Source organism: Aspergillus chevalieri, chromosome 6, assembly GCF_016861735.1.
Source record: "Aspergillus chevalieri M1 DNA, chromosome 6, nearly complete sequence".
Taxonomy (NCBI): Eukaryota; Fungi; Ascomycota; class Eurotiomycetes; order Eurotiales; family Aspergillaceae; genus Aspergillus; species Aspergillus chevalieri.
Genome location: NC_057367.1, coordinates 1,683,400 through 1,700,446, shown reverse-complemented (window position 1 = coordinate 1,700,446; position 17,047 = coordinate 1,683,400). Strand labels below are relative to the sequence as shown.

The 17,047-nt window shown below is 49.4% G+C and overlaps 7 protein-coding genes and 1 non-coding gene across 8 annotated transcripts; 5 read left to right on the top strand and 3 right to left on the bottom strand.

Annotated features, from left to right (window-relative positions):
• Nucleotides 1-1,712: 1,712 nt before the first annotated feature.
• Nucleotides 1,713-3,445, bottom strand: ACHE_60605S (neutral amino acid permease; the record flags this gene model as incomplete). Its single annotated transcript, XM_043281798.1, has 7 exons — nt 1,713-1,796; nt 1,848-1,991; nt 2,038-2,235; nt 2,284-2,498; nt 2,546-2,686; nt 2,737-3,155; nt 3,246-3,445. The coding sequence occupies 7 exons, from the start codon at nt 3,443-3,445 to the stop codon at nt 1,713-1,715; spliced, it is 1,401 nt and encodes a 466-aa protein (XP_043139241.1).
• Nucleotides 3,446-5,050: 1,605 nt separating this feature from the next.
• On the top strand, nt 5,051-5,121 carry ACHE_t60005A. Its single transcript has one exon. It is a non-coding gene; the product is annotated as a tRNA-Gly (tRNA).
• Nucleotides 5,122-5,876: 755 nt separating this feature from the next.
• On the bottom strand, nt 5,877-6,467 carry ACHE_60604S (uncharacterized protein; the record flags this gene model as incomplete). Its single annotated transcript, XM_043281796.1, has 2 exons — nt 5,877-6,374; nt 6,435-6,467. 2 exons carry the CDS (start codon nt 6,465-6,467, stop codon nt 5,877-5,879), a joined length of 531 nt encoding a protein of 176 aa, XP_043139240.1.
• A 217-nt stretch (nt 6,468-6,684) lies between these two features.
• On the bottom strand, nt 6,685-7,722 carry USB1 (HVSL domain-containing protein; the record flags this gene model as incomplete). Its single annotated transcript, XM_043281795.1, has 3 exons — nt 6,685-7,111; nt 7,166-7,391; nt 7,455-7,722. The coding sequence occupies 3 exons, from the start codon at nt 7,720-7,722 to the stop codon at nt 6,685-6,687; spliced, it is 921 nt and encodes a 306-aa protein (XP_043139239.1).
• A 1,719-nt stretch (nt 7,723-9,441) lies between these two features.
• On the top strand, nt 9,442-10,262 carry ACHE_60602A (uncharacterized protein; the record flags this gene model as incomplete). The annotated part of the gene is made up of 2 exons (XM_043281794.1): nt 9,442-10,095; nt 10,146-10,262. The coding sequence occupies 2 exons, from the start codon at nt 9,442-9,444 to the stop codon at nt 10,260-10,262; spliced, it is 771 nt and encodes a 256-aa protein (XP_043139238.1).
• Nucleotides 10,263-10,783: 521 nt separating this feature from the next.
• On the top strand, nt 10,784-11,704 carry ACHE_60601A (uncharacterized protein; the record flags this gene model as incomplete). Its single annotated transcript, XM_043281793.1, has 2 exons — nt 10,784-11,021; nt 11,088-11,704. The coding sequence occupies 2 exons, from the start codon at nt 10,784-10,786 to the stop codon at nt 11,702-11,704; spliced, it is 855 nt and encodes a 284-aa protein (XP_043139237.1).
• A 549-nt stretch (nt 11,705-12,253) lies between these two features.
• On the top strand, nt 12,254-14,126 carry ERO1 (ER oxidoreductin; the record flags this gene model as incomplete). The annotated part of the gene is made up of 3 exons (XM_043281792.1): nt 12,254-12,358; nt 12,407-13,968; nt 14,018-14,126. The coding sequence occupies 3 exons, from the start codon at nt 12,254-12,256 to the stop codon at nt 14,124-14,126; spliced, it is 1,776 nt and encodes a 591-aa protein (XP_043139236.1).
• Nucleotides 14,127-14,592: 466 nt separating this feature from the next.
• On the top strand, nt 14,593-16,074 carry pex13 (peroxin PEX13; the record flags this gene model as incomplete). Its single annotated transcript, XM_043281791.1, has 3 exons — nt 14,593-14,644; nt 14,720-15,262; nt 15,320-16,074. 3 exons carry the CDS (start codon nt 14,593-14,595, stop codon nt 16,072-16,074), a joined length of 1,350 nt encoding a protein of 449 aa, XP_043139235.1.
• Nucleotides 16,075-17,047: the final 973 nt, after the last annotated feature.

Below are 17,047 nucleotides of genomic sequence, written 5' to 3'. Positions count from 1 at the left end.
GAATACGACAGCCGGTGACGGAGCGCATCTTGTCCTGGCGGTGCTGTGAACGTTCCAAGATGCCGACCGAAGAATTCTGCCTTTCCCTTGCTTAGCTACATTTATGTTCTAGGAGCAAGCATCACTGCGATCAGGAACGCAGAGAAATACGCCTCAGCGAGAAACCGTCAGAGTCCGCCCGCTAGTCCGAATCCATCTAATATGAACTGACAAGTCAGTTGTCTCCCAACTAACAGGCAGAATGGACCGAGGATGTGACAGCATCAAACAGGAGCACTGTCTCCTAGGCGTCTTTTGGAGTCACATGTTCTCCAATATCCAAAGTTTAAGAGAATGAAACATCCAAGGCTCGCACTGAACCACCGTTGCGCTGTTGCACTATTAGAAAACGATATTAATAAAGAAAAAAAAAAGGCCAGCAAGGTGTAGTTAGTAACTAGAGAGAAAAGGAGCTTTAATGTGATATATAGTCAGGCATATACTATCGAAGTAAAGATAGTATCTGCTGCTTGCAAACTAAACTGAGCATCTCTGAGGCCTGACTATGTTCGACACCAAAAAGAGCTAGAGAGATCACACAATCTCTCTGATACTTCAGCAGGCACAAAGCTCAATGCCTAGCGTACTGCGGACGTTGGGTTGCTAGCAACAGCTGTCTACGTCTCAGACTCGCGCCTTACCCCGGCAATATCATAGCCGATAGGCTCAGAAAATACTAGCTAGTGTTCCTCCTGCTCGATAAACTGGGCATCCTGATGCCTTTGGTACACCCCATAGCAATCAGCACTGGGGTAATGATAAAGAACAATTGCCCTCGGCGAGATCTCGGCAATTATGATATTGGTAAGTTCTCCGGTCTGAATTATCCTTGTACGATTGAGCCAGCAAGGCATGATTTGACGGAAAAAGGAATCTTTGGCGTGATATGAAGGGGAAGAGACTGTGGTCAACGCATTTATTTCCTTCGAATCTATCTATGGGCATGTCTGCATGCCTTGCGCACAACAGAAAGCACATTCCGGGAGAACCTTTCGCAGTCTCGTATACGCACAGCGCTTGAAAAGTGAGAGAATATAACAGTCTCCGTGATAGCTCTGCAAGCTCAATGTCTCAGATATTGCGGACGTTCCGTCCCTGGATTAACTTGATGAACATGACAATCTATGCTATGTCCCAGACTCGCGCCTTAGTCCGGCGGTGCTGCAATCGACTCGCAAATGCAGGTTGTTTTTTTTTTTTTCTTGTCGGTTAATCCAAATGTTCAGGAAGAGAGGCCGGTACTCGTGAGATATATTAATTATTCTCCAGATAACTCTTATCTCGACAAGATGATCTGCCCAAGAATTGATTGTCCGCAACCCATGCAGGTCTTTAACTAAAGGATAAGAAACTAGGAAATCTAGGCCTCGAATGGTCACCATAGGGGTGATTTCAACCGGTCGTAACCAAATAGGGCTAACATGAAACAAGGCGAGGAGGGTGAGATCAATAAAATACAACATCATGATTTTTTCTATAGTGTTACCAGTATAAATGGTATCAAATACTCCGTAGATATTACAGAAATAGTTTGTTTAACCCACGCCGACGAACGCCATAACCTACAACCCAGCCCATAATTCGGAAACACATGCCATCATGCAATGCACAGCATTATGCAGATGCAGTGTCAAGTATCATAAAAAGAAAATCGACAAGAAGAGAAAAATGGATTAGTTGCTTGCGGCACACGAGAAACTCGCGCTGCTGGGATTATCGTGGATGGCTTTTCCGGAGACGTAGAGGCCGAGGCCGCACTGTTCATGTTATTAATCGGAACCGATGGCTCAAAATGGATGAGAACGTACCAGGATAGCGCCAACGCCGACGATGATGACATTGAGAAGCGTCAGGGCGATTTTTCTCGGGGAGGAGAACCACAAGCCTTTGTTCATGTACAGCCAGAAGATCCCGCTCAGGCCGTAGGTGAACCAACTTGCGAACAATGCAGTCTGGACTAGTTAGTGTTATTTATATTACTGAGGGGAGAAGACGTACAATCAAGCTCAGCAGGTTGCTAAAGACAGGAATGGCAGAAGCAATGATCCAGGCGACGATCCAGAGGATCAAGCCAATGCCGATCCAGGTGCCAACAGCGACCAAGTCCCGCTTGTGCATGCGGTCTGTTCCGCGGAAAATCCGAATGTAGACGTACTTGAAAGCGACATGACCGTTAATGACACCGGCGATGATGATCTAATCCGTTAGCAGGGTTCGGGGTCATCAAAGGGTATTTGGACATACTGTTGGAAGCGCAATTCCGTACGCAATCTTGGAAACCAGAGTACCAGCCGATCCAAGAGCTGGGGAGGCGACGTCGGCACCGGTATAGCGGTAGATGACAATGGCAGCGATGATGTACAGCGAGATATCGATACCCTGGAGCAAGCACAGGGCCTTGGGGTAATCGCGGGGGTCCTTGAGTTCAGCCATGAGGCCGAAGAAGGCGGCGTGTCCGGCTGTGCCATAGTTAGCTTGTGATAGTCTTCATGGTCGGGATGCTTACAGAAAGCGAAAACAATGTTGGTCACTGCAGTGAAGCCGTGGAAAAGGTTGGTCTTCACAGTCGCCTCAACAGCAGCTCCATCATCCTGAACACCAACCGCAATCATGGTGATCATCACCGCAGAAAGAATACTGATGAAGGCTGTACCGTGTTAGCCATTGCACACATTCCATAAAAGCCGCTACACTCACAAACAAGCGAAAGCCACGACATCTTCTCCAGCGTCCGTGGCAGGGAGCAAATAAACGAAATAATCGTCCCCACAATCCCAAACACGATCGAACAAGTCCCATTGTTGGTAATCGTATTCATAGCCACCGTAAACGTGAGAATATGGCTCGCCATGATGAAAACCAGGAACAGCATCTGTCCAATTCCCAGCAACTCACGCCCAAACCGCCCCATCAACACCTCACCCGCATCCGCCATGTTGGAGATATGCGGATATTTCCACTTGAACTGACCGATGACATAGCCCGTGTATGTTGCCATGATACCCAGCCCGACGAGGATGATGATGGCAGGAACGAGGCCTAGACCAGCGACAGCCTGAGGCAGCGAGAGGACACCGAGGGAGACGGTTTCGGCGACCATGAGTAACCCGCATTGCCTGTGGTACAAGAGGAAGTGTCAGTTGGGATGTCCAGATGGGATCTGAATGACGATGACTGTTGTGAGGTGGTGCAATTCCAGAACATACCACCACTTCAAGACCTTGTATTTGACCTCCGCAAACTCCTCGTTACCAAAGGCATCCTGCTGGTAGGCTGGAATCTGGTCGTCCTTCTTCTCGTCGATGGCAGAGATTTCATCCGGGCCAGTGTTCTTCTTGCTCTCGCTCTCGTGGCCTGTTTCCAGGTCGACGGTGGTAGGAGGGGCATCGACGATCTGAGGAGCCATAATGAAGTTGACAATGGAGTGCCGTAAACTAACTGACAATGGCACAGATGAAGGTAGTAGAAGTTAATAAGACAATAAGGTAGAAAAGTGGAAAGGGATGGAGAAGAAAGCGACGGGAAAGAAGGGAACTTAAAAAGAGAGCCCAGCGAGCTAGCACCTTCTAGGCACCATCCTCCCGTCCGTCTGGCCTCTACAAACATAAAATGTCACCGAAAAAAGTATAACAAAAAGCCCGCGTGGTTCAGGTGGACCTCGTCTCCGGATCGGAGCGCCCGGCCAATCACCTATGAGGATACTCTCTCCACGGTCACGGCCCGTTGATATACATTGGGGTAGCTGTCACTACTTGTACTCTATCTACATACAGTACTACCACACTAGTACTATGTCCTATATAACACAAGTATAAATAAACAATTACAAGCATCAGTAGCATCAAGCTTTCTTGTACCATCTCAATTCAGAATCTCTAGGATGCAGCTCCGCCCCTCCCTGCGTAACACACTCTCTCTCGGGGCGGATATCGCTTATCGAGTCAGTATCCGGATGATACCGGCTTGTTTTGCCTCTGGCGCCACAGCTGCAGATGCAGATAAAAGAATCCACGGAAAAGAAGAAACACCGCGACTACAATCCTATCTGCTCCGTACGTACATGACTACATTGTCCTGTACAAAGCATTGATAAACCTCTATCAGAAATTAAGTTATGAAATCGTCAACGAACGGTGATCACTGCTGTTTCTAGTTATTAAACTTATCTCGCATCGCCAATCAGACTAAATGTCCGAATACTGCCCGTTATCTAATTGGTCAGGGGTGTTGACATTGGCAAGGCATTGGCAGGGAATACAGGCCAATTACGGCACGGTGAATGTCAGGGTTACATTTGGGGACGCCGTAAGAGTGACCAGCTTGGCTGAGCTCAGTGAAGTGAGACTAGATACCCCTAGCGAGAATCCTATGCATGTAGTCAGCTTATGGGCAAGAGTAGGAAATCGCTCTAGATTGCCATATCAAGCCAATGTACATACACAAGTTCTGCATTTCCGCGGCATATAAAAAGGAAAAGTAAACGGCTTCGGCTCGTCGAGATCAGCGTTGGGGTAAACTGCCCAGGAAGCTCTCACACATACGCATCTAGACAAGAAGAGACTTATGCAGGATCCCATGCAGGATCCTATGCAGGATCCATGCAGATGAATTCTGTTTCCCAGATCCTCTAACCCCGGATTCCCCCGCATTCTTGAGAATAAAAAGCGCAATGGCCCGCTGTTTTTCTCGTGTAATGAAATCCACTGTTTGCGGGGAGTCCAGCACAATGGGTTGCTATTACACATAATATCCGCTAGGGGTGGAGTTGGGCCGCTTGTTGCCGTGAGGTTATTTTTGTTTGGGTCTGGGGGAATTAGTCCGTTACGGCTGACTCTGCTGATTCCTTGCAGTGGTTCGCAATGGTGCGGAATTCCGCAATTTTCATCTTATGAAACGGGACCCTGGAGCATGATGCCCAGAACCACGAGATACTGCCGAGAAATTGATAAACTACTCATGTTAAAGATTTGAGTCATTAGCCAATCATCTGGCAATATAGCCGAGTGGTCTAGCATCGTTGGTCTAGTGGTAGAATTCGTCGTTGCCATCGACGAGGCCCGTGTTCGATTCACGGACGATGCATTATCTTCTTTTTTTTGCCGGGGGTTCTTTTTCTCCCCTTTTTTGAGACGTTACCGACAAGATGGCATGGCCTGCTACGGATTACGAATTTAAGATTCAGTCAGCTTATGAGATGCAACGTTGGCATGTTGACCGTGGCGCATCGTCTATCGTCCCAATCACGTTCTACACCGTGGAAGCTTGTCTCATACAGATCTTGGCAACAATGGAGACCGCAACCTTTTCCTTTTCCAGTGCTGCAGTCAGCCCCGAATGGCAAATTGCGGCATTGCATCGTCATGCAAGGATCTTATCACTCCGCATATGAATGTGGAGGACGGTGAGGTCATAATGTGAGCAAAAAGAGCGCAGGCCGCTTATTATCGGAGCCACGATGATCGGGCCTGTATTCCCAGACCCCAGACACAGGGCCTCCTTATCGACTGCCTATCTTCATAACGTCAGTTCTTGATAGGATCAGGCGATATATGCAGCGGTGGTTTATTCCGGACGGAATTAGTGTGTCGTGGCTATACTTCTGACAATTCGAGTTAGCTGCTGAACATCACAATAACTGCGGCAAGATGAGCAAGAAAGAATGCATCAGAGAGAAGATTACGGTCCTCATAACCTCACACATCCAGCTAAGATGGCGTGGCGTTAAGTCTAAGGATGACAAGAAGATTCTCATCATTTGCAAACAGCAATAACACAAGACACACTTACCACGAGCGAGGCACTAGCAGTCATGAATATTCTTAAACAAAACCGACCTCTCAATCCTTATAAGAGATAATCCTCCGTCCAGCAAACGGAGCACTCGTGGTAGGCCTCTGAGCCTCACGAGGTTCCTGCTCATCATCATAATGCAGTGCCGTCGACTCAGACCCGACACCAGCTCTAGCCGGCTCAGCCTGCTTCGAACCGACCCGCTTCGAACCGCCATCATTATTATCTCCATCCTCACGTTTCCGCTTCGCATTCACAGTCTGCGTCTGAGTCTGCTCATCAGATTCCTCAGCCACCTCTTGTTTTAGCTGTCTCTCCCGCAGTATGGCGTGTATCTCGCTATGCCGAAATATCCTGATCTGCTCGTCTGTGAGAGTACGTTTTATGCCATCTGGGTAATATCCGAGATCGTCGCCGTCGTCGTCATAGTATTCTTTTTCTTCTTCGTAATGGTAGTAAACGTCTTCGGCTGGGGCGGTCGGGTAGTCACATGCTGCTGTTTGGTGGCCGAGGAAATGCTTGGCTTGGAAGGTTTGGAGGTCTTCCTGAATGCGAAGTTGTTATTCAAATGTCTTTTTAAACGGGGCCGGAGTGCTGAGACGTACTAGAGTTACTGGTGGGATTTGTAGTTGCGACATGACGCTGGGTTGTCACTCGAGAAGATGAGTCGGAATGCGGAAACGCGTAGAATAGCGCGAATGTCGGTCACGTTACCTGTAATATTACATAAATTACATCACAGATGCCAGCAGCTGTTAACACCACCCAAAAGAAGAAATGATTCAGAAAAAGAGAAAATGAGACCTGCTAATGCTATTGAATATGGTATCGTAGTCTATGTGTGTAAAAGTGCAATCATAATCCACCAATGCCCTTCTGGTCGACAATCCCACTTGGCAGCGGTATGCTCGATATATTATTCCCAATCTTCGCCTTGACACAATCAAAACGAACCCTGAGGCCCTTCAGGCCCTTCAAGTCGATGCTTGCCACTTGCTCTCTGTCAACTGTAGATGGTTCTGTCAGAGCCCAGGCGATAGAGATATGAAAACAGTGTGAATGGTCATCCGCTCCGTTCTGCTGACGCCGTCCTCCACCAGAATTAGTCTGAATTGCTTTCTCGTATAGAGGAGGTTGATCAAAAGAAGCAAGTAAGCGATTGGAGAGCTTTAGTAGGCAATTTAATCCATCATTCGCGGGTTTCTGCGCATGTAGAACAAGGAACCAGCGCGTTTTCTCGTAGTTGGATACCCAATGCAGGTTTCCTGGCGTGATGTCGAATCTGGATAATGTCAGAATACTGTGTATTTGAAATAAAAGAGGATGAGATACTCACGGTGACACATTCGAATCCCGAACAGCAGTCGTATATGTATCAATGAAAGATTGTCTCTGTTCAGTCCGCAGAACAACCGGCCTGGATAAGCTTATGTGCAGCGGGAGCTGTGCGCCCAGGTCACTCCGCAGAAGGCTATGTATGACCCTGCGCTTATCTCCCAGTTTACTCTCAGATTGCTGGATGAGATTCTCCAATACCCCCAGCTCACTCTTGCTTGGGAACCCTGTCCACATGTCAGCAATCCAGAACGCGTAAGCAATTGGGATCTGGAAGTAAAGACGCATACACTCAAGATACAAATGCGTAGGCCAGTTCCCCTCAACATGCGGGATTACCCGTTTCCGACCTCCATGGAGGCTTGGATCATCTTGGACGCTAACGCGAGTGCTTGTGGCGTAGAGGTCGTAGAAGGTTGTTGGTAACGGGGGGAGTGATGAGCCCGGATTATTGGGGCGCTGGCACTGAGTGTTTGGGCGGATGCGCTTGGCTGGTGGAGGAGGTGATGTTTGGGTATCTGAGTCGGATTCTGAATCTGAGTATTGGACTAGGGACATGGTAGAGTTGGAGATGGGGAGCGGAGTTGTTGATGACGATGGTTTTTCTGGTATTACCGCACTCCGCTGAGTGCTATTACCGCGCCAACTTTCTGTGACTTTCTACTCGTAGGATTTCGAAGTGGACTACACCTACTATCAATACACAAACCATATCCCTCTACTCCAAAATTCGACTAAATAGCGACTCAACTGGCCAGATGTGTGCCTGATAGCCTGAATTGAAAGCCTGAAAATGTAGGCTCGACAGGTACAGTTAGCCTTAACGTATTCCACAAGCGAGCCGGCCACCTTTGTACTGCATACTAAATGGCCCTTTTTCTAACCTCAATATCTCAACAACAACAGCTCTAGAGGATCCAGGTCTGCTAGAGAAATCAATATTGAGTAGTATACTTGTATAGATTCAGCTGGTATATCTTCTAAGTATGTATTTCCTCAGGTGACATAGATTACAGTTGTATTTATCTATATTTATCTATTGATCGGTATTGTTGAACTATTGGGCCATAATAAAAGGTATATAACTAGAAAGATTAATTTCCTATTATATAGATTCATGTTTATGCAAGAATTATCGTTTTTCATATATTGGTTGTTGAGATATCGAGGTTAGAAAAAGGGCCATTTAGTATGCAGTACAAAGGTGGCCGGCTCGCTTGTGGAATACGTTAACTTTCCTTTTTGACTCAGACTCTAGGCACGAAAGGCAATTTTTGGCAATTTTTCTCGCATCTTTAATTCATATGCCTAGCCTACCGTAGATGTCTACAATTGCTAGACAGGCACCACATAGAAGTTGAATCGGATTACTGCTCTAAGCGAGAACTCTTGCCTAATGACTCTACTAGTGACTCTTCGAGCCGAACAGGTTACTACGGACAGGTCCAGACCTCCGGACATTACGGGTAAGCTTAAATGAGTGGAATGCACGGTTCATCGACAGGGCCGACACATGGCCAAGGATTCCCAAGGAAAAGTGAAAGTGAATTCTTCAGCTTCCCGCTTGCCCCTTGCGCATACTTCATGTCGATCTCGATCTCTTGTCAAACCAGCCCTACGGTATAATCCCGAGAAAAAGGAACCTCGTCTGTAGCGTTACTCGAGTGTGTGGTGGAGTATACTCAGCGATGATCCATGACGTCAGACGAAAATATACAAACAAGCAGTCAACGACAAACAGTCAGTGATAGTCAGCAAAAGTGAGCCTAGACCATTCCACGGCTGACTTCTACATAGTGGTATATTGGTACTAGATACAGCCTCCGACAGTCAGACATCCGAGCCTTCCATACAATGTCATCATCGAGAGAAAACTCTAAATGCATTCCTGTCCCAACCGGGTATAGCACTCCCGGACAAACCTGACGCTAACCATTTTGGGCATCCGCTTACCCCGGAACTAAACCCGAATAGGAAATATAGATCGATCAAGCGTTGGACTACGCAAGTCATCACGTCACTCTGGGCCTCGTGAGTCTTGCGCCTGCCTGCGCTGCCTGCTGGCGCAGCTATTTCTATCCAGTCTGCTTTTCTTCCAGTCAGCATCTTTACTTTCCTCCTACATCTCCCTGGTCACACTGCATTTCTTCATACTGCTGTCTCGCTTTTATTTACTATAAGCACTGCTTTACCCACCATCTCAGTATAAACAGTCTCTTGTGGACTGTCAAATATTCTATTTCGCATGGAAAGGCACAGTCAGACGATAAACATAGCATGCCTACCACTGTGTCTTCCCGTCAGCTTCCCTATGCTGACCACCTCCGTGGCGCCCAGTATATTGAGGACTGTCCTCCTCAGGACTACTGGTACTCAGAACAAGCCACCAACATGAACTTCGGCAGCAGCAACCCCTACCGCTGCAACTCTCCAGAGTCGCTCTGCCGCCGACCCAGTACCGATTCGCTCCGCTCGGTACCTTCCATCGATTTCTCGGGCACACTGGAACACCACCCAGTGTACCCAAAGACAAGTTGGGCGAGTAGTCGTCCTCGTCCCCGCCCCAGGAGCTACCCAGAAACTCAAAGGTACTCCCCCGATTCTGGCCTGGTCAATCCGGATGTCATCGACCGGATGGACAACGTGGGCGACCTCATGTATCACCATGAGGGCCCTTACGATGCCGTGTGCAGAGAGCGGAATCGCAAGAACCAGATGAGCCCGCTGGAGGCTGTCAGCCGATCGAACGAGGAGGCCCTCAGAGCTACCCCTCGCGAGCGGATCGTCGACAGTGTCCGCAACAACCGGCCCCTGGATGGCACCGCTTTCTACCCACCGGGTATTACGGACAACGGTGGGAACACGTACGACTACGAAGAGGGAGCCAATATGATGAGTGACTTCGGGAATTTCATGCGCGATCCTGGATTTGTAAGTTCCGTCCCCTTGCTTGGTATATTACTAACTAACTTTGTTTGCAGAAATTCCGAGACGAGGACTTCAAAAACGACCGGTTCTACACGGATCCGCCGCCCAAGCCTTACATTTTCGTGGCCAAGGTGCTCAAGCGCTGTGGATTCAAACGCATCCCCGTCTAGACGGGTCGTTCAGGCACACGTCAAGCTTACTCCTTGACTCAAGTCACTTTTTTGAAATGGTCACGACGTTACGAGGTCATATACCCTCTTCGGAGTATGTTGTCTATACCAGGTTATCTTTTGTTCTATCTTATCTTTTGTTTGGGCATTGGAGTCCTCTTCTTAGGTCAACTTGGTGTATTTTTTGTTGTTTACCGTATAGATGCATGGAACCGACGTTACTTCGTTGGAGGATAGGATTTTAATTAGTTTCCTTCTATCCTGTATACAGTTTTAGCTTCAGCTGGTGAATACGAACTATTTTCTACTTTCCAATTGCCACTTTAAGTTCCGAAGTCTGGCTCTATGTGCGTCAGCCTGACCTCAAACGGGAAGCTGCCACCAGGAACTGCAGGAAAGACTCCACGTCAACACGAAGATCATGACAGATCTGACGCTCTCGTGCACGTCCGTTTCTATTTTTGACCTATATTGCAGTATTACACAGAATTGATACAGCTTGACCTATCAGCTTAACCATCATGGCTACAGTTCAACGCCATCCCCTCCACAGCCTTGGCCCAATCCATCCGCCCAAAGTCGACAAGAGTGCGATCAAACCGTCCGTCGCGAGGAAAATCAACATCCGTGTCAAGGATCCGTTGGACCACGCAGCCCCGGCCATTATACACGAGCCACGCAAGTACAGCGTCGACGACGCCAATGCGTCAGCTGTGGTATTGGTCAGTGGTGCTGGCGGCGGCGTGAGCGGACCAGCCGGTAAACATCCACACCGTATCCAACTATAATACATCTGCATATCGAATACTAAACCTTAACCCACAGGAATCTACCCATCACTAGCGGACAAACTCACCCTCCTCCTCTCCATCCCCTGCATCCGCCTCGACTACCGCCTCGCCGCAGACACAGACCACTGCACCGCCGACATCATCGCCTCCCTGAACTACCTCTCCCAGCACTACAAATCCGCCAACTTTGTGATTGTCGGCTGGTCCTTCGGCGGCAGCCCCTGCTTCACAGCCGCAGCCGAGGAACCAAACCGCATCCGCGGCGTCGCGACCATCGCCTCGCAGACCGCCAGAACAGCCGGAGTAAAGGGTTTGGCGCCTAGGCCGCTGTTGCTGTTGCATGGGTTGGGGGATAGTGTGCTGGGAAGTGAGTGTTCAGAGGCGCTGTATCGGATGTATGGGGATGAGAGTGAGAATGGAGGGGAGAGGGAGATTAAGTTGTTTGAAAGAGGGGATCATGGGTTGAGTGGATTGGGGCCGGAGGTGGAGGGGTTGTTGCTAGGTTTTATTGGGAGGGTGTTGGGATTTGAGGGGGTTGTTGGTGAGCCGGAGACGAGGGGGGTTGCTGGGGAGGATTTTGCGGGTGGTCAGGGCGAGAGGGTTAGGGAGATGGAGGAGGGGAGGGATCTGGAGGGGGAGGCATTGGCTTGATCGTAATTATTCTAATACTGGGATTTGTATTCTGTGTGTCCTGGTAGATTGTATTAGAGTGCATCCTATAGAGATCGATCCAAATTGCATGGCATGCTTGTGAAGGTAACAAGTTTCAATGTAAACATATCAAATGAAAGTAATCTTTTTGCAACCGATCTCAAACCAGGCACAACACAACACGGTCCCTGCTTACGGACCCTCACAGCCCGGCGATCATCCGGGCCTCGACAGTTTCCGCCACCACCTCAGGCCAGATTGTCCACTTCGGAATTCTTTCTTTACTCATCCACATTCTTCCTTTCTTTCTAATCACACTTGCCAGGGCTTAATACGTTCTTTTTTTTTTTTTTTGACACCTGTCACTAGCATCTTCTTTCAGTGTTCTGCTGTTCTGCCGTTCTGCCGTTCTGCTCTTCTTCGCGTCGCAGTCGCGGACAAGCATGAGATCAGACTGCTGATCAACGCCGCATTTTGTTTACAGCGTCTGATTCTACTCCGTGCAGCACTGTCTACTTTCGCACGTTTATACATTCCAAATTGAGCAATATGCGCTCAGCCAGGGTCTTCTACCTGGCCCTTTTCGCCTTTTTACGACTAACCAGCGCCAGCGACGATGAAGCGCAAGAGCACCACAACTCGAACACCTGCGCTGTAAGTGCCAAACACCAGGATTCCCAAGAAACCACACTAACAAACCAGATCGATCCCAAAGCCACGGTCTCCGACGCCTGCGTCTCATACGCGACCATCGACCACCTTAACGATGAGGTCTACACGCTCCTCCACTCCATTACCCAAGAAACAGATTTCTTCTCACACTACCGCCTCAACCTTTTCAACAAAGAGTGTGCCTTTTGGTCCGACTCAGAAAGCATGTGTGGGAATATCGCGTGTTCCGTTAATACCATTGACTCCGAAGAAGATATCCCGTTGACGTGGCGAGCCGAGGAACTGAGTAAACTCGAAGGTCCTAAGGCCGGACATCCGGGTCGCAAGCAACAAGCAGAGAGGCCGCGGGATAGGCCGCTGCAGGGGATGTTGGGTGATAATGTTGGGGAGAGTTGTGTGGTTGAGTATGATGATGAATGCGACGAGCGCGATTACTGTGTTCCTGAGGATGAGGGTGCCAGTGGGAAGGGTGATTATGTGAGTCTGGTTGATAACCCGGAGAGGTTTACGGGGTATGCCGGACCAGGGGCGCATCAAGTTTGGGATGCTATCTACCGGGAGAATTGTTTCTTGAAACCGACTCCGGGACTGAGTGTGTCGCCAGCGCAGGAGTTGGGTGGATTGCAGGCTATGCACGATTTCCGGAACGTGCTGCAGATGGAGATGAAGCGCCCGGATGGGTATCCGTTGGATAATGAGTGTTTGGAGAAGCGGGTGTTCCATCGACTTATTAGCGGAATGCATGCGTCTATCTCGACGCATCTGTGCTGGGACTATCTTAACCAGACGACCGGGCAGTGGCACCCGAATCTGCAATGCTTCAAGGAGCGTCTGCATGATCACCCTGAGCGGATCTCAAACCTGTACTTCAACTACGCCTTGGTCTCCCGGGCTGTGGCCAAGCTGCAGAAGCATCTCCAAGGTTATACCTACTGTACGAGCGACCCGGCGCAAGATATCGACACCAAGGGAAAAGTCACCAAGTTGACGCAGACCCTGGCGAAGCGGCCTCAGATTTTCGATGAGCACTTGATGTTCCAGGATCCCAGCTCCCCAGGTCTGAAAGAGGACTTCCGCAACCGCTTCCGCAACGTCAGCCGTCTCATGGACTGCGTGGGCTGCGACAAGTGCCGCCTCTGGGGTAAACTCCAGGTCAACGGCTATGGCACCGCACTGAAGGTCCTCTTTGACTACGACGAGACCAAGAACGGCGACAACCCTCCCTTGCGACGACTGGAATTGGTCGCGTTGATAAACACCCTCGGTCGCATTTCGCACAGTTTAGCCGCGGTGCGCAGTTTCCATCGCGCCATGGACTTGGGACAAGGCGAGACATTTGCAATTCCCGCCGGTGGTCACTTAGGTAGCAACCAAAAGACGAGACGTCTGTTCAAGGATGGTGGTTCTACGTTCTACTATGAAGGTGATGAGGAAGAATTCTCCTACCGAGGCGAGCGACAGCGATTGCCGTGGGAGCGGCGGCCCCGTCGGCCCGATGACGGGTTCTTGGATGACTTCAAGGCCGAGTTTGAGGTTGTTTGGGATACGTACATGTTCGTCCTAGGGTCTTGGGCTCGCATTCCGCAGACAGTGTAAGCTCTCTTCCTTATCACGACTTGATCGGCATTCTAACGGGTACAGGTTCGAAATCGGAGTGCTTGAGGTGAACCGGGTCTGGAACTACTGGCTTGGTCTTCCAGTGCCACCGCGGACATGGAAGATCAAGCTTCCTTCACGAGATGAGCTATGATCCTTTTCTGTTTTACTGTTTTTACTGGTTTTGCTTGGTGAATTTGTATCATAGATGGTCTCGGCTTGGCGTTATGGTTGGGCATTGGAGATTTTACATCGTATCTAGCATAGACGGAATACATTGCATGCTCTCACACATAATTAAAAGAATACTAATTTATCACAAGTAACTGATCGTTATCCCTGAATCTACTTGTACTCTACTTCGGCGCATTTCCAAAATTCGGCAAAAGGCTTAAGCACCTCGGCATCTCCGGCACATGCACCGAGCGTTCGCCTCTCGTGACCGAACTCCACCGCCTCCTCATCGCCATCTCCGGTCGCTCTCGTTGCTCCTACTACCATCCAGTTGTCCCTATCCAGATCGCATCTACATCACGGAATACGGAGTAGAGAACACTGCTCTCTCCGCCAGTCGGCTTGATTACTACATGCGAGGCTGTTAGTTTCTCTCCTCGTAAGTCATGGCGTCCGTCTCGCCACCCAAGCCGTGGGAGAGGGCCGGCGCGGCTGGGGGTATGTTCTCTTCGTCTATCCCTCTCTGCTCTTTGTCGTCTTTAAAGTGACTCTTGCTCACTTATCGCTCATCAGGTACTGCTCTATCCACTCCCGCCACTAGCACAGCCGCTTCTACCATGACCAACTCCACCGCAACAACATCCCCGACCGCGACCACTACACCAACATCCACATCAACCGCAGCAGCGCCCAACCTACCATCACGACCAGACGCTCTGAACGCAGTGGTCAACCGCACCGCCTCGAATTATTCTCCCTACAGTGCTTCTCGATTAGGAGCGAGTCCCTACAGCGCGTATTCGTCACCATACTCGTCGCCGTATTCGTCGCCGTACTCCCGTCTCGGCGGCATGGGTTCGATGGGATCGATGTATGGTGGATATGGTGGCTATGGTGGGATGTATGGGGGCATGGGGGGCATGGGGATGGGAGGAATGGGAGGAATGTATGGCGGTATGCCGGGCGGGGATCCGAATGATCCTAACAGCTTGACGAATTCATTTGGGCAGAGCACGCAGGCGACGTTTCAGATGATTGAGAGCATCGTGGGTGCATTTGGGGGGTTTGCTCAGATGCTCGAGAGTACTTATATGGCCACGCATAGTTCTTTTTTTGGTATGTGTATCCTTTCTTTGGGTGAGATGAAATGGGTGGGATGCTGACAAATTGAAGCCATGGTCTCTGTGGCAGAGCAGTTGGGTAATTTGCGAAACACGCTTGGCTCAGCGCTGGGGATCTTTACCATAATGCGATGGTTTAGGACACTGATCGCGAAAGTAACCGGTCGTCCCCCGCCGGCGGATGCCACGGCTCTCACGCCGTCTGCATTTGCGGCCTTTATGAATGGCCGCTCGGCTCCGGCTACGCTTCCTGATGGAACCCCTGCGCCTCCCAAAATGTCCAGGAAGCCGTTTTTCATGTTCCTAGTCGCCGTATTTGGCCTTCCCTATTTGATGGGCAAACTCATCAAGACCCTTGCACGCTCGCAGGAGCAGCGCCGCCAACTCATGGTGGGTGCGAATGGGGAGCCCACTACCGGACCCCTCGACCCCTCTAAGCTGGACTTTTGTCGCCTGCTGTACGACTACACCCCGGAGTCACAGGAAGGCGCGGGGATCGACCTAGCCGTGAAGAAGGGCGACATCGTCGCCGTGCTGAGCAAATCGGATCCCATGGGCAATGCATCTGAGTGGTGGCGATGTCGGGCACGGGATGGCCGTGTTGGGTATCTCCCGGGGCCGTACTTGGAGACGATCCAGCGTCGCCCGACCCCGCAGGCGATCACCTCGGGCAGCAGCAGCGGCAGCGACAGCGGCAACGTGCAGGTGAAGATGGGAGCTAGCGAGGAGGAGAAGAAGCCGGAGATCAAGGGGAAGATGGGCGATATTGCGCCGGAGAGTTTTCAAAAGAGTACCTTTTATTCATGATACCTAACTCTTTACCTACATAGTGTTTACGTCTCGTTTTTGTTTGAGGGTTACTGTCATATGGTTAATTATGGTTGGATATGGAGATCCTTGATGGATACCATGAGTTATTGTTTATATTTCTTGTATCCTTTACTTCCGCTTATTACTTAGTACGAAGACATGCAGTTCAGTGCTCGACTATCTTACATACAGTCTACGTAGTACAGAACACTCCCGTAACTAGATACATAAGTACCTTTGCCACCCCTGCCAGTCTCGCATAAATCGCAGCCGTTGCTGCAATGCATGTCCAAGTATCAGCATCCGCTCCCGCTCGCTCACGGAGTACTCCGTTCTCCATAGGCACTACGCACAGCGTACTTTTGGGGGAAATTGTTACGCTTTCGTACTCGTGCATTAGATCTGGGAAACTAGGAAGTGGGAATTTGTATATATTGCCTCCCTTCGTTTATATTCCGTTTTGGGTATGTGTTTATTTACTACTACGGTCCGGCTTACTGTATGTTAGTTATAGTTATTAGACAGGGATGTAATCTTGTGAACTGCTACCTTGTATGTAGTTAGTATATTACGTTGGGGCTACGGTAGTGATTTCCCTGGTGTTGAGACGGATGGGATGATTGGGTGGTTGGGAATGAACGGTGAATGAACTATTGCTGCGGCTGAGACTTGGAGGATGGAGAGATAGATAAGATATTCTACTGTATATGCAATGTGATCGGAAGCATAGGTTGGTTGTATGTGACATGTACAAACCCTAAGAGAAGTATATGTTTCGAGAAATTCTTAGACTGTACAGGCAATGGTTGGAATAGTTCTGGATAAACTGGGGTTGTGTGATCGTACTTTTATTCTTTTATTTGTATGTGTCTTGGATGAACGTACACATGGCTATAGTGGCAGTGGCTGATTAGGAGAAATAATAGAGATATACATTTGTTATGATTACTCTTCATTTTGAGCACACTGT